The 17,426-nt window shown below is 35.1% G+C and overlaps 1 protein-coding gene across 1 annotated transcript; it reads left to right on the top strand.

Annotated features, from left to right (window-relative positions):
* Nucleotides 1–483: 483 nt before the first annotated feature.
* LOC104112369 (probable serine/threonine-protein kinase PBL21) lies at nt 484–5,282 on the top strand. The gene is made up of 7 exons (XM_009622259.4): nt 484–949; nt 1,231–1,266; nt 1,393–1,577; nt 1,994–2,183; nt 2,830–3,218; nt 3,836–4,254; nt 4,991–5,282. Exons 1-6 carry the CDS (start codon nt 862–864, stop codon nt 4,142–4,144), a joined length of 1,197 nt encoding a protein of 398 aa, XP_009620554.1. The 5' UTR covers nt 484–861; the 3' UTR covers nt 4,145–4,254; nt 4,991–5,282.
* The last annotated feature ends 12,144 nt before the right edge of the window (nt 5,283–17,426 follow it).

The following is a 17,426-nucleotide window of genomic DNA, read 5'->3' on the forward strand; positions in this document are numbered from 1 at the left end:
TAACGTATATAGTGAAAACGTTACATCGGTCCTTGGTCCGTTGACCACACAGGTACTCCTATGACATAATGTTACTCAGAATCTACTTCCAACAGAACGGTAGTCCTAAGTAACTGTTCTCAGAGACTCCTTGTCAACGGAAACACCGCAAAATACTCTATACATCGTTAGTGTAAAATTATTTTTATCACTATCCGTCACCCAAAAAATATATACATTACATTGGCCACAAGATATAATGACCTCATAATAATAATTACTTTGGGAGGGTGGTGGTGAAAGAAGAGCTACCGCTAAAGCTGGCGCTAAACGAGGAGCTCGAAGAATTTTGCTAAATTCAGAAATTTTGGGACATCCAACGTGTTATTTTCTTGATTTGTTGATATGGTCATAGCAGACCAAAAATTTAGGACCTATTTTTGGTTCAATATTCCCCTCACGTTGTATAATTTTTGGAGACTTTTAATATTATTAATAACAATACTTGTCTTCATTACATTTGTCCTTTAATTTTTTGTTAGGTTGTTTTACTGTGTTTGCATATCTATGAATGTGAAAGCTTTACTATTTTTTCTAAATTTTCACCATTTTCTCGTCATAGAGTCAGGGCTACTCATTTTCCAAAGGGAGAGGGAATAAACCATCTCTCTTTCCTCATCAGCTCCATTTGCATTTGTTTTTCTGATTCCTCCTCTTTTCTTTTCTCTTTCTTGTATATATTCATTATGGTGCTATGTTCTTGTAATTGTTGCAATTATGTAATCAACAAATAATTCTAGCTGAAATTTGAGGTGGGCTTTTCTGATTTCTGAAAGTTCTGCATTTGTTTGGGAAATAATCAGCCAAATCAAAGACAAAAAAATGAGTTGCTTTTCTTGCATGAGCCCTCGTCCTAAGAATGTTAGAGAATATGATGAAGACATGGTCCAACGATCCAACAGTTCTGCAGGTTTACATATTCTATCTGTCCTTTTGCTGTTATATTTTGTATACAGCATGGTAACTATGTTGTTGGCATCCTCCAAAAATATTGTGTCGGATCATCTAAAATGGAATAACTTTTGAAGGAATCCGACACATAGGCACTTTTGAAGGATCCGAGCAACATAGCCTCAGAATCCAATATCTGATACAATATGTCTATTATTATCAATTCTTTAATTATGATATCTTAGATGTTATACAATGTGCTTATGTTCTTGCTACAATCTGCAAATTTTGAGTTTGCAGTGCACGCTAGGGGGGAATCTAGTGATTCTGGAAGTGGTAAGGATATCATTAAATTAGGATTGTCTGAGATTCTAATTACATTTGGGAGAGGCAGAATTTAATCAAATATGTTTCAATTTTTTTCCCCATTTTTGTGGGACATTGGATACTATTCATGCATAGGAAGTGGGAGAAAGGAAGGTTCTTCGAAAGGTAAAAGCAGGGAAAGTAACAACCAGAGCAGCGATGTCGCTCGCAGTTTCACATTCAAGGAGCTTACCACAGCAACTCAGAATTTTAGGGAAACTAATCTTATCGGAGAAGGTGGTTTTGGATGTGTCTACAAAGGCCGCCTTGATTCTGGCTTGGCAAGTTTTCTCCTTTCCAAATTTTGCTGGTTCAATTCTCATTTAAGTTTTCTAACTTACTATGCACCTATGGTTAATTTACTTTGTATTAGTCTTTGTAACTGATAGAAGACGGGAAAGAAAGATGGTTTTTACATGGTCAATGTTGGAAAACAACTTATCTTTAACTATCTTCACTATTAAAAGAGAAAATTTTTAGAGTGGCTGGCAGTTGTAGCAACGGCGAAGCTAGGAATTTTGCTTAGGGTGTTCAAGGTTTTATGTATATGTATAAAGAGTAATATTTGACCTATATATATACAATAGTATAATTTTCTGGCGAAGGGTATTTACATGACCACTCTTCGCTCGCTGTAGCTCTACACCTGGTTGTTGATGATATATTGTGTTTCCTTGTGCTTTGGTCATATGAACAGATTGTCGCAATCAAACAACTTAATCTTGAAGGCCTTCAAGGGAACCAAGAATTTATTGTGGAGGTCCTGATGTTGAGTTTACTACATCATAAAAATCTTGTCAACCTGATTGGATACTGCACTCATGGAGATCAGAGGCTTTTGGTTTACGAGTTCATGCCAATGGGTAGCTTGGAGAATCATCTTTTTGGTAATTTTGATTCTGCCAACCACCACCTATAATATCTCTAGAAATTTTCTTGCTTGTATAATCGATTTTGAGTTTTGTTGCCTAAGCTTTACTAGACAAGTTATTCGTCTTCCAACAGAATTTGGAAGCTTTCTCGACAGTAATGTATGATTCTGGTATTAAAAACAGAATTTGTCCAGCTCACATGTGACCAGGAGGTCACGGGTTCAAGCCGTGGAAACAGCCTCTTGCAGAAATGCAGGATAAGGCTGCGTACAATAGATTCTTCTGGTCCGGCCCTTCCCCGGACCCCACGCATAGCGGGAGTTTAGTGCACCGGGTTGCCCTTTTGTCCAGCTCACTAATAAGTTATGGCTTTGTCCTAATATTATGGTGGCTAAATTCTCAGTGATCATAGCTTTTGTTTTCATAGCATATGAGATGTTAATTCAAGAACCTCTTCTCTAACTTTTGAGTTGCCTTTCTTGGCTCTAGTAATTGCCTGGACAAGTTAAGCTCATGTCTCACTAGTGTGCCTCTAGGCCCTCTATTAATATGATAATTGTTTGATATCCTCGTAACTGCTCCTTTAGTTTTCGCGTTATTACTGTAGTGGTCCTTTTTGGGGGGATGTATCCTAACTGTCTGTTATTGTTGATGTTCAAAGATTTAGAACCGGGGACGGAGCCACTGAGTTGGAGAACAAGACTAAAGATTGCTGCAGGCGCAGCTCATGGACTTGAGTATCTACACAAAGCAAATCCGCCCGTCATTTACCGTGACTTGAAAACATCAAATATATTATTGGACAATGAATTCAATCCAAAGCTATCAGATTTTGGACTTGCAAAGCTCGGACCTGTAGGTGACAACACTCACGTTTCAACAAGAGTGATGGGAACCTATGGATATTGTGCCCCTGAGTATGCCATGACTGGAAAGTTGACTTTGAAATCTGACATCTATAGCATGGGTGTTGTTCTATTGGAGCTAATAACGGGGCGAAAGGCTTATGACACCTCTAAGAAACCTGGAGAACAGAACCTTGTTGTTTGGGTGAGTTATATATCTAAGTCTGAATACTAAGGTTTCTTTTTAGGACCAGCTCAGTTCTTCCCAATTTCTGATCGATTCCACTATTGTCCAACAGATAACCTTTAACGTTATTTCATTGCTTATTAAATGTATTTGGATTTAAAGAATTATGTACTTCACATCATGCGTGTGTTGTTACTTTTCTGAAGTCTCCTAGGAGTTTTGAACCAATTCTATAAGAATACATTCTAAGTAGAAAATATTACTATTCATATTCTTGCAACATTTGGCCATTATTTCAAATGGAACACTAGTATGTTGATTAAACTCTGCATCTTACCAAATTCAGACTTAGTTTATAACTTTCAAGATTTATTGCATACTCTGCATCTTACTACATTCAGACTTAGTTTATAACTTTCAAGATTTATTGCATCTTTTATCCCAGTCTTGCCAAGCTTGCTCCAGATCCTTCTTGAAAAATTATATCATGTTAATAGTTTTTTATTCAAAACAAAGATGGAGTAATGTAACATAAATCCTGAACCCGACTTCCCACCCAAATTCGAAACGTTCTTTTTTTGTTTATGTACAATGTCTAGGATTTTTTAGCTAAGAAGCTCTTCACTTGGTTGCAGTCTAGTCCTTTCCTCAAGGACCGGAGGAAGTATGTTCATATGGTTGAACCGTCGTTGCATGGTCAGTTCTCTGCTCGCTGTTTGCACCATGCAGTTGCTATTACCGCAATGTGTCTTCAGGAACAAGCCAATTTTCGCCCCATGATCAGCGATATTGTTACAGCCCTTGACTATCTTGTCGCTCAAGCACAAAACTCAGGTCCACATAGAGGTGGTTCACACTCTGGCAAGCAAACGTCTCCATCAGAAGAAGAGTTTAACGGCAGTACAAGAAAGCGAAGTTTTGAAAACATCTCTGTTACATTTTAAGTTTTTTTCTGATCAAACTGCTAGATTCACAACATAATGAAAATGGAGGTGCATTTTTTGTTTGGACGTTACAACAGACGATATCAGTCAATTCAGCTTCTGATTATGAGGTAAGAAGACATCTTGACCACATGTTCTTTTTCTGATAATGGCGAATACTAGAAAAGAAGTTGCACATAAATATAAAGTTAAAACCTGTTACCGTACGAAAATTCTTCCAATTGGAAATTACTTTATATTTTTTAAAACCATTTCTTCATTGTAGTAATTCTTTAATTTATCAAAGGCAGATTGATGGAGATAATTTAGGAATACTTTTAAAGCTTCTCAGTCTACATTCACCTTTCTTTCTTTTTATCTACTTCGGGAAGATTTGGAAGTTACCTTATAAATTTTTCACCATTTCTCTGTTTCACCATTTTGTTTGTTCAGAAGAGATAAGTGAACTACCTTTTAAGGATAACCTTTTCAGTACTCTAATTGGTGTTGACAGATTGTTTGGTTGGTAAGAAATTAGAGGAGACAAAGTACGCAAAAGGTCAAAAGAGATATGGTTTTAACTTATATCTATTGACATATATACAAGATGAGTATAATTTAACTTAGTACAACATGTTGCTTACATTATTTTTCAGGTAGCTCCACTTATTATGGACAGTTACGTGTAGTTATTTTTGAAATGACCTGATAGTGTAAAAGACATCTCATTTGCTATTTATGCAGCACCAGGAATAAATATTGTCTCGCTTTACCGCCATTTGTATATCCTAAATCCCTTCAGAATTCCTTCTTTTCTTATCACATTAAGCACAGTTTATAAGAATACAAACATTTTTTATATTTCAGATGATGTTTCAATGAATCAAGAAGAACTTCAATGGATTTGCAAAAATGCTGTAGACAGCTCTTTCTCTGTACTTTGGCTGCTTGTAACCTGGATCAAGGAACCATTGATTGTTTCAGATATCTGTATTTGGTCTATATGGAAAACTAAAAACAAGGATGTATATTAGCGTCGAGATTGTATATACCCTTACTTTTCGTAATTTCATGCTTATAATTGTGATCATGTATAAGCTAATATATTATTATTTATTAGAACAACAGATAAGATTATTGATGACACATTATTTGATCATCTTGCATTCCGATCCCTTTATTGATTCCAATAATCTGTTGTGAAAGATTAAGACCTAAGCTGCTTTTAATCCAAATTGACTGCAAATTTCTCTTTCAGTTCATAAAATACGGTACGGGGAAATTTTTACCTGCAGCAAGGTGCTTAGATCACAGAAAATGTTTTATGCAGAAGGTTTTTAATTTGATTGTAGCTTATGCACCTTATAATGGCGATCTTAATTCAGTAATATGTGTGCACATGGCTATATTATTACTTTTTGCATTCAAAACACACCTGCTCTACACCTAGTTCGGCTGGAAAGGAAGTAGTTAGTGGATTGCTTTTCATGTTGCCCTCTAGCATCTACTGTATATTGTCCGCCCTGCACATGAGATATTGGTTTCGTGGTTCTTTATAAATTTGGTTTTTTTTATGACCCTACCTCTTTTTTTTTTTTTTTTACACGTAAGAGATATGTCTTTTATACATAAGAGATCTAAAAAGGTCATTTTCTTAAATTATAAATTATAAAGGGGCATGATGTACAAATAACATGATTCGGATTCAAGTCTAGCGGCTGCGCTTTGGTCACGCTAGGATCGCACAACTCTCAGGAGTTGTCCCCGACCACGCTCAGATCACCTAATCCTCAGAAGCTCTTCTGTAACCGGGCAGTGCCAAAATTCAGTTCTGAGATTTTATTCGCTGGTCCACAACGCGGGCTTTCTGAGGTCAGATCACACCTCCATAAAATTCAAGTTACAAAGGTCAACAACTTCAATGTTGAAAATATGCATGCTTGGGATGGTGGTTTTCTCTGGTGGGGCTAGTCTCCCACCAATGTCATATCTTCAAAATAAATAAAGTGGCAATCTCTATATTAGAAAAGTAAGCAGATAGGGCAGCCCAAATGTTTGAAATAGCTCCATATATGGCCGGTAGTGACTTGCAACTGGTTGGCATTTGGGCATATGTAGCTCTTTACCCTGAAGATTGAATGAAGTGACATTGACCTGACTAGCTAGTGAGTATCTTGTCCATTGGCAGTTGAGTTTGGTGCAAGAAATTTCTGCACAGTTTCTTGATATCTCCAGCCTCAGAAAAATGTGTACGCGCCTCATTCTTGTGTTTGAGATTGAGACTTTGGCAAGAAATTGCACGGCTTCTTCTGTCTCTATCTTCTTGTGGCCTAATGGTTGGAATGATTAATTATGTGGACTTTGATTAAGTATTTTTTTGGTTTAACCATTCGATATTTGGAATTTGTTGGCTTGATTAGTCTAGATTCGTATTGAGTAGGTTTACTAAAATAGTAAAGCATTCCCTATTAATAAGATTTTCGAACTCAAAAATCGAATATAAGGAATTCAACTATATATTCCACCTCACTGGTGAGACTAACATCACGGATTAACCATAGGGAGACGTGCTCAAATAGGAATCTATATTTTGTGCCTACTCAAATCCATTTAATTCATATACCACAAGACCTCATCAAGAAGTCGATAAAGTTCCGTGTGGTACAGTAAAAGGTCAAGAGTTACAAATCATTTACTTATTAACAAAATGCATGGGAGCAACTTCACTTTATGAGGAAAAAAAAAATTACCTTCACTTTTCTTTTTCCTACTACGTCCACCTACTCAGTGTAAGGCAGGAGTTCATAAAGCGGGTAAAGTAATTGCTTTAGGCCCAATATTTATGGAGATCCCATTTTTTGGTTATACCTAAATTTTATATATATATATATATAATAAAATAAAAAAATTTAAAAAAATTATAAAGTGAAACAGAAAGTTTGAACACAAATTTGAGATAGTGGACCATAACTTTCTCGAGCACAACTTTGTCGAGCAAAGTGAAGACAACGTGTGCACTAATAGCACTATGCCACTATATTATATTTCTATACTTTGTTCTTCAATTAATCAATTCATGACTCCATTCTTCAATAGTCAAAGATCAAGCATTATTGTGGAGCTTCGGACTTCAGAGTTCAGTGTATTGATTTAAGAAATAGTGGAGTATTTTTTGTTTATTCTATTTTCATAATTCAAGTCTTACGACAAGCATACTCGAGCAAAAATTTTAAGTTGATATCAAGCTATCCGTTCTTGAACCAGGTTTTATCATTCTATCTTTTTATTATTTTTTTATCTAAAATTTAATATTTTGCTATTTATTTTATCTTTTTATTATTTTCTCATCTAAAATTTAATATTTTGCTATTTAGTATATTTTTAGATTATTTATTAAAAAATAAGTATGTCAAATAAAAAGTGTGAATCTGATTATAAAAAACTCAAGAATGCGGTAAATTTAATTTTTGACTTTTGGTGACTGAAACATGAAACTTGAAAGGAGAAAGATGGCTGGGCAAAGACTATTGCAGAACTGAGACTCACGTATAGTTCTGTTGTGACATGAATACAGATCACTAAGTCACAATGTTTTAATTATAATAATTTTCATATGTATAGAAAATTATGTTCTTTTAGAGGCCCAATTTGTGAAGGTCCGATTAACTCCAAACCAAATCGTAGTCGAACCGAAATTTTAAAAAAAAATGAAAACAAAATTGACCCAAAAATAATTTATTTCGGTTTTGCTTTTTTTTTTTTTTTTTATAGAAAATGTGGTACTCTCATAGCGCTAATTTATGTAATAATATTTGATTATGCACCGACTTTAAGAGAAGAAAATCTCAAACATGTAAACTAAAACAAATCAAAATATTTATGTTACTATAAATTATTTAATTAGATATAAAATATAATGTCTAAATTTAAATTTTTAATATAAAAGTATGATATTTTATTTGGCAATGACTAAAATAAAATGCATATCACATAGGACGAAATGAGTACTGAAATAGTAAAATGGGAGGAAGTGAGAAAATTCCTCTATAAAACTCCAACAAATGCTGATTATGCACCAGTATCAGCCAAAAACCTACCTACCTACCTTTCCGCATTGAAAATCACCGCCTCCATTAGCTTCCACTCACACTTTCCACATGAGTACTGATCTTTCACATTTTAATCCCGGCGGCACTAATTCGCCGGCATCACCAGCACCGCCGTCGATGCAGTCCTCGGGAATCAACACCGTCGACTCCGACTTCTTCGTAATCCTAGCTGCCCTCGTCTGCGGGCTAATTTGCGTACTCGGCCTTGTTTCCGTTGCTCGCTGCGCCTGGATCCGACGGTTCGCCACCGGAAATTCAGCTGCTCCTTCTCCTCCGGCGAACAAAGGTTTGAAGAAGAAAGTCCTCAAATCACTTCCGAAGTTCAGTTACACACTCGAACGATCTAGGGAATTCTCAGAATGTGCAATTTGCCTGACGGAATTCGCAATCGGAGACGAAATTAAAGTGCTGCCGCAGTGCGGCCATGGATTCCACGTAGGATGCATTGACACGTGGCTGGGATCGCACTCGTCTTGCCCTTCGTGCCGGCAAATCCCAGTGGTTACCAGGTGCCATAAGTGTGGCGAGTTGCCGGTGGCGGTGGCGAGCTCGTCGTCAGGTCCGATAGATTATCATGTGAATGCATTTTTACCATAGAGAGAGTTATTAAGTGACAGTACAAATTAAGGTGCACTCGAAATTTATAGTTTTAAATTAATAATTTATATATATTAAAATTGGTTTTCTAAGAGGAATATAAGATTTCAGTCAGCTGAATTCTACCCCGAACTGATCCGCTTGAAGCAGTATATTAGCCTGTGTATATATTACTCATGTATGCATATATCAAATAACTACTAATACTATATCAATTTATAGTGAACTAAATGGTGACTATTCCTTCACGATAGTTTAACTAATAAAACGTTTCCAGTTTTCTTCTACTATTAAGAATTTTATTGAATTCATTAAAATTAAGGATTCAAATCTAATACTTGTTAAGACTTTAGTAAGTTTTTACATATAAATTCATACCCTATGTCAAAAGTTGGGGGTTCTATTGAGCCCGTAGACGAAAGCCTTGCCAACCGCCCTTTTGGTCAACATTTCAAAGCTAAAATTGGTTTAGCATTTGAATTTTATGAATTCGAATTCACAATTTTATTATATTCCAATTCAAAAATTATTATTTATACTTTATGAGTTTCTAATGCTCTCTACTCCTTCGGGGTAGGGGTAAGGTCTGCGTACACACTACCCTCCTCAGACCTCATTAATGGAATTTTACTGGGTTATTGTTGTTGTTGTTGTTGTTGTTGTTGTTGTTATGAGTTTCTAACGCATAGAGAATTGACTCAAAACCTTCAAATAAACACGTAGCTTCTTTGTTAGATGCACCTGCGACTAAGGGGAATGGAATGTCGACCATAGGGTGAGAGAATCTTATAATACGAGGGCTATTTTTGATCTTGTTCGGGCTTGAAAAAGCTTCCTTTTAAAATTCCAGAAGTTACGGAGCCAATGTAGAAGAAGCTATAGAAGAGCACCACCACGGTTCAGGTCCCGACACATAGGGGATTAATTAAGCTGCAAGGATCGTGAATCAAGGGAAGGGAAGAATGAGACCATAATTTGGAAGTCGCCCCCGACCGAGACCTAAATTGCAACCTAACCGAGTATATCATAATTGAGAAAGGGAAGACCCACCCCAGAGCCAGGGCACAGTTCTGTCGTTGTGACCACAATATCGCATTACCATGACGGCTGCCTTGTTGGGAAAGTGGTTGATAGGAACTTTAAGACTGAGGTACTCAGAGTTGTTGATAGTTTAACCTTTACCGGATACTTTTTCGGGTAGAAGATGACGACCCGCATTTTAGTGGGTTGGTCTGGTATGAGACTCCTATGGGAAAGAGTATATTACATCATTTCTAATTCTTGAATTTATAATGATAGCCCTCACGGTGATGAAAATGGAAATAATCGGTAAATGTCACGATCCCAAATTTCCTCCGTAGGATGTCGTGATGGCACCTAGTCTTTAAGACTAGGTAAGCCTATCAATGCGGAATAATATTAAATATCTGAAATAAATAAACTACAATTCAAACAATTTCAACTCCCAAAACCCGATAGAAATAAGTCACAAGCTTCTAAGAATTTATTCTATATGTCTCTATACATCATAGTCTAAAGCAAATAAGGAAGACAACATAGTAAGATAGAAGGGGACTCCGGAGTCTGCGGACGCTGGCAGATATACCTCGAAATCTCCCCGTACAACTAGTTTACTGATGCCTGGTCTGATAAGATGTACCTGGATCTGCACAAAAAGATATGCAGAAGCGTAGTATGAGTACACCACAGAGGTACCCAGTAAGTGCCAAGCCTAACCTCGGTAGAGTAGTGACGAGGTCAGGTCAGGCCCTACTGGAGAATAAATAATGGCATGGTAAAATGTTTAAACAATATTATAAGATAAAATGACAATAGAAATGAATCAAGTAGTATGTCACATTTAATTACACCAAATAATGGCAAATAAATACCTCGTGGAAACAAAACAGATTTCTTTTCAACTTTAAGAAAATCACAACAATAATCAAAGGTAACTGCGGCCATAAATCAATATCAACAAGGTCACTCCCGAGGTACCGCCTCGTAGTCCCAGATCATAAACAAATTCACAATATCTCATTTCCTTATCTCACCGCGGGAGCCTTCACAATTTATTTGAAAGAAAATATTTTTTTCCGAAATAGCATCCCGTATTTTAGCCATGCTTATCACATCGCATGACTTCTAGTAGTTCCCCTACTAGCCACGCGTATCAAGCCACCCTTATCTCACCGCATGCGTTTTAATACCCAGACCTTATACCACCGCATGCGTATCAATATCACAATATATCACAATTTTGCACCTCAAGTGCTCAAATAATTTAACTTGACAAAATAATTCAACAATAATATTTTTTTCACAATAAAGAGCTCACGGCTCATGCCAAAATAAATCATCAATAATATTTTTCCATAATAAAGAGCTCACGGCTCCATCACAATGAGTACGAAAATCTTACAAAAATATTCAGGAGTAAATAATTCAGGAAAATAATATTTCAAAATTTTTAATTCGTTGCTTCAATATCAAGTTTAAAAATGTCAAATACTTCATATTAATAATATTTAATTTAAAGAAAATCAACCTTCAAATAATGCACAGAATAAAAGAAACCAAGTTTCAACTAAACAGGTAAAAACAATTAGTAGGAAAAGGTCAAACAAATTTGAAGTATATATCTCATATCAATTATGAAGAATATAACAAGATAAAATAATTTAATAAATGCGCAACAGTGATCTACACAATTTAAAAATATAATCTTTCACATTAGGCGTCACCTCATGCACACAACTTTCAACACATTTCAATAATCACATCAATACCAATCCTAAGGGAAATTTCTCCCACACAATATTACACAAGTCACTTATCCCGATTTGCTATAACTTAACCAAGTATTATGCTTTTTTCTCGATTTTTCGACTCCGATCAACTCGTATCTAGTCATAATTAATTTGATACAGTCAACAAAAATTATAGAAATCAATTTCATATGCAAATACTATATTTTTCAATAAAATCCGAAATTAGCTCAAAAATCGCTCGTGGGGCCCACGTCTCGAAATCCGGCGAAACTCATAAAATTCGACAACCCATTCAATTAAGAGTCCAACCATACCAACTTCAAATCCGACTCCGGATCGACACCGAACTCTCAAAAATTCGTTTATATGAGATTTCTAAAAATTTTCCAAATTTCTATCTCAAAATACTAATTAAATGGTGAAAATAATAATATATTCATGTATATTGACTAAATTCGAGTTAGAATCACTTACCCCAATGTTTTTCCTTGAAAATATATCAAAATCGCCTCTCCTCAAGCTCCAATTCGTCAAAAATGACAAATGGGACGAAGTCTCTTGTTTTTATAACTTACAGACCTGTCAGGGAGCTCGATTTGTCAAGGAGCCCGATTTCTCAGGGAGCTCGATTTGTCAGGGAGCCCGATTTTTCAGGGAGCTCGATTTGTCAGGGAGCTCGATTTGTCAGGGAACTAGATTTGTCAGGGAGCTCGATTTGTCAGGGAGTTCGATTTTGACAGGGAGTCCGATTGTGACAGGGAGTCCGATTTTGACAGGGAATTCGATTTTTTTACAGGGAGCCCGATTTTGACAGGCAGCCCGATTTTAACATGCAGCCCGATTTTGACAGCATTTCTAGCAGAAAAATTACAGCAGCTTTTGTAGCAGCTAAGTCCCACTTTTGATCTGTTAACCATCCGAAACTCACCCGAGGCCCTCGGGACCTCAACCCAATACACCAACAAGTCCTAAAATATCATACGAACTTATTTGAAACCTCAAATTAAGTCAAACAACGCTAAAATCACAAATCACACCCCAATTTAAGCTTAATGAAACTCAAGAATTTCCAACTTCTACATTCGATGTCGAAACCTATGAAATCAAGTCGGATTGACCTCAAATTTTACACACAAGTCATAAATGACATAACAGAGCTGTAAAAATTTTCAGAACTGGATTCCGACCCCGATATCAAAAAGTCAACTCCCCGGTCAAACTTCCAAACTTAAATTCCTATTTTAGCCATTTCAAGCCTAGTTTCACTACGGACTTTCAAATAAAATTCTGATCATGCTCCTAAGTCCAAAATCACCATACAGAGCTGTTGGAATCATCAAAATTCTATTCCGGGGTCGTTTGCACATAATTCGGCATCTGGTTACTATTTAAACTTAAACTTTTAATTTTTTTATCAAAATTCTATATCTCGGGTTAGGGACCTCAAAATTAAATTTTGGGAATATGCCCAAGTCCCAAATCACGATACGGATCTACCAAAACTGTCAAAACACTAATCCGAGTCCGTTTGCTCAAAATGTTGACCAAAATCAACTCAATTGAGTTTTAAAGTTCTATTTCACACTTTAATCCATTTTTCACATAAAAAATTTTCAGAAAATTTTATGGACTGCACACGTAAGTTGAAGAATGATAAATAGTACTTTTTGATGTCTTAGAATATATAATTAATTATTAAATTTAAAGATAACATTTTGGGTCATCACAGTAAACTAACACAAAACAAACCAAATTAGATACGGAGTACTAATATGGCAAAAATGTGAGGAATGTGTAATATAAGTAGGGGTGTACATGGACCGCATTGGTTCGGATTTTATCAAAATAAAACTAAACCAATTTTATCGGTTTGGATTGGTTCCGTTTTGTCGGATTTTTCGGGTTTTCTGGGTTTTTTTTTAACATGAATATTATTTCAATCTTGCATTATTAAAGTTATAGATAAAATTTTGATAAGTGAATATATGTTTACTAAAATTTTTTTAAAAAAAATAACAAACATATGATCTATTAAAGTGATCTTACGGGAGAATTATTTTTAGTAACACATAATAGTTTATTTCCCTAGTCGTCTACCAATAATTTTTGGTTGATGTAGGCTTTCGGAATTAAATAAATTTAATAATTAAACATAAAAATCAAGATGATACCTAAATAATGATATGTTCTATGTAATTTTAAATTATCGAAATACCACTTCAAATTCGAAAAACATATAATAAATCTTGACATGAATATAAAAGAACAAAGAGATGATTGACGCATTTCAATAACACATAATAAGAAAGTGATATAATCTATTATTTAAAGTAAATAAAAATGAATGCACTTTATAGTTCTATTAAATATTTTATCCCATGAAAGGATCTCAAATATTTTTAGATATTTTTAAAATAAAATTCTATATAAAGTCTTAAAATTATATATAAAAAATATATATTTATATGTCGGTTTAGTTCGGGTTTTTTTTACTCAATACCAAACCAAATCAAACCAAATCTAGTCGAATTTTTTAATCGATTTGGTTTGACTTTTCGATTTGGTGCGTTAGATTTGTACACCCCAAAATATAAGATAGTAATAATCAAATGAGAATATGACAAAACACAGCTCCATTACATAGAGCATTAAAAATAATATATTACGTTATTAGCTAGAGTACTATTATTCTTTTTTTTCTTCTTTGGTCCCAATGTGCATTTTTAGTACTTATAGTAACACTAATGGAATAAATATTCGCCCAACTTAGAGTTAATAATAAAATATTGGTCATGTTAATCACGCCACTTTCATTCCCTTTAAATGGTAGCCATCCAACAACGCAACTATACGAGGACCCATGAAATCCCACTAAATATAATAAGTAGCCCAATTTCTTGGTGACCATTATTTCTTCAAGTACTAAAGTTTATTCACTCCTTTAAAGATGCCGGGATTGTTGCAACAGCTTATCCTTTTTTAATAACTGTGGTGCTCGTCGAGTTTGGGCGTACATCCTCAACTAATTTTACGGGTGCATATTTATTAAGATTATATTTGTATTGTAATTATGCTGAGTCAGCACACTATTAGTTAGTATAGTTAGTGTCCGTTAGTATAGTTGTTAGCAATTAGCAGATTAGTTAGTGGAAGTTTATTTTTTTATTTTCTTGCTAGTTGTATTCTGGCTGTACATAGGGGTGTACAAACCGAATCGGAAAATTGCACTAAACCGAAAAGTCAAATCAAATCGATTAAAAAATTTGATTAGGTTTGGTTTGATTTAGTTTGGTATTGAGTATAAATATCTGAATCAAACCGACATATAAATATATAATATTTATATATACTTTTAAGACTTTATATAGAATTTTCTTTAAAAATATATCTAGAAATATTTGGGATTCTCTTATGAGATGTAATATTTTAATAGAATATGAAGTGTTCCATTTTTATTAACTTTAAATAATGAGTTTTATTATCACTTTCTTATCAAGTGTTATTGAAATGTGTCAATCTCTTTGTTCTTCCATTCATATGTCAAGATCTATTAAATTCGCATATCTTTTTCGAAGTTAAAGTTATATTTTGATTATTTAAAATTAAATAGAACATAATTTAGGTATCATATTAATTTTATGTTTAATTATTAAATCCGGTTAACCTTGATAGTGTACATCAAGGAAAAGTTATTGTGAGACGATAAAAAAATAACTATTATGTGTTACTAAGAAAATTATCTCATAAAAATATTTTAATGGATCATATTGTTTATTAATTTTTTTAAGTTTTACTAAACATATATTTACTTATAAAAAATTTAACAAAGTAAGATGAAATAATATTTATGTAATAAAAAACCCGAAAAAATCCGACAAAATCGAACCAATCCAAACCGGTATGGTTAGTTTGGTTTGGTTTTGATAGAAACCGAACCAACCTGGTCCATGTACACCCCTAGTTGTACACCTGTATATAACTGAACATTACTCAATACAAACATTTTCAGAGAGTCAGAGACTCTCTACAACTCTCATTTCTCTCTCTACGAACTCCATCTTCTAGAAGCTGTTGAGTCCTCCATTGGAGGAGATACATAGCTTAGTCCACATCTATAATCTTAACATGGTATCAGAGTGGAGGTTTTCTCATCGACCACACCCTTCTTTGATTTTCTGTTGATTCTAACCACTGAGTAACCTAGGGTTCTTTGTCAATCATCAATTTGGGGAAAACCTCGATCGGGCATGCAGTGACGATTCATCAACAAATAGAAGAATTAAGCTACATTTCAGCTACACGAACATCAATCTAGCTGATTTTGCATAGTTTTGATAGCGATTGTAGATCAGACTGAAAAGACGACAACAACGACAACAACGCAAATAATAATTGATGCAACTAGCCCTCTTTACATACATTCTTCTGATAGTCCAGGTTCCACACTAGTACCTGCTCTATTTGATGGAATTGGATATCGTTCATGGAGAAGAAGTGTGTTGAGAGCTCTTTTAGTGAAAAACAAATTAGATTTTATTAACGGGGATAGTAAGAGACCCGATGCAACATCTCCACATTTTCGTCAGTGGGAGAGATGTGACGATATGGTCACCTCATGGATCCTAAATTCTCTGGCAAAGGACATTGCTGACAGTGTTGAGTATATGAATGATTCTGTTGAACTGTGAAAGGAACTAGAGAACCGATATGACCAGACGAATTGAGCTAATTTGTACCAAATCCAGAAAGAAATCAATGACTTGAGTCAAGGAGTGCTTGATATCACTGGCTACTACACAAAAATAAAGAATCTCTGGGAAATATTGAACACTCTAAACATCAAAACTCATTGTAGTTGTGTCTGTACATGTGGGGCAAAGGAAAGTATACATAAGGCAGAACAAGATAGAAGATTGATACAATTTCTAATGGACTCAATGAAGCCTATAGAGTTGTTCGAGGAAGCATACTCATGATGAATCCTTTGCCATCTATGGCACAAACATTTGCTCTGTTGATACATGAGGAAAAGCAGAGGGAATTCAGGCAAAGAAATCAACTAAATGTTGATTCCACTGCATTGAATGCTAATCTAGGAGGAAGAACCTTCAAGACAAACTACTAAACTGGAAATCAAATTACAAATAACAGACCCCGACCTTTTTGTGACTATAAGCTGCATGGATACCCCCAAGGTTTCAATCAAGGGTCACAACAGCACAAACAAAGTTTTCAAGGATACAACAATAATGCAAGGTTCAATAGAGGGAAGAACACTATGGCAAATGAAATTGCAAACATGGATAGAGGAGAGGAGATGGAACACCAAGGAGAAAATCAAAGCATGAGTCTTTCAAAGGAGCAGTATGGACAACTTGTCAGCCTGTTGTAGCATTTTCAGATTGGCAGTACTGGAGAAAATTTAGCCAGTGCCGTGACGGGCAATTAGTGCCTTACTCAACCGAGTACCAACGTAACATATCTTTCTTATCATACCATCATGGGTAAGTAGGCCAAAAGGGCCGTCATGAGATAACTGGAATAAAACATAAGGGAATACTAGATATAGGATGACCCAACATAGTATACAAACTCATACATGGATATACGGGCCTATACGACCGAAATAATCATTTGTACACTCAAAATAAAGTAGAAAAGGCCATACAATCATCCATATACATGACAAATGTCTACAAGTCTCTAAGAGTACATAAACGTCAACCCGACATACCAATCAATACATGTCCAAAGCATACTCACCAAATAGATAACTTCGGAGCAAGTGTAGTGCACCAACACCTTCTGCCAAGCTGATGGCCTACT

Source organism: Nicotiana tomentosiformis, chromosome 12 (assembly GCF_000390325.3).
Source record: "Nicotiana tomentosiformis chromosome 12, ASM39032v3, whole genome shotgun sequence".
NCBI classification, from domain to species: Eukaryota; Viridiplantae; Streptophyta; class Magnoliopsida; order Solanales; family Solanaceae; genus Nicotiana; species Nicotiana tomentosiformis.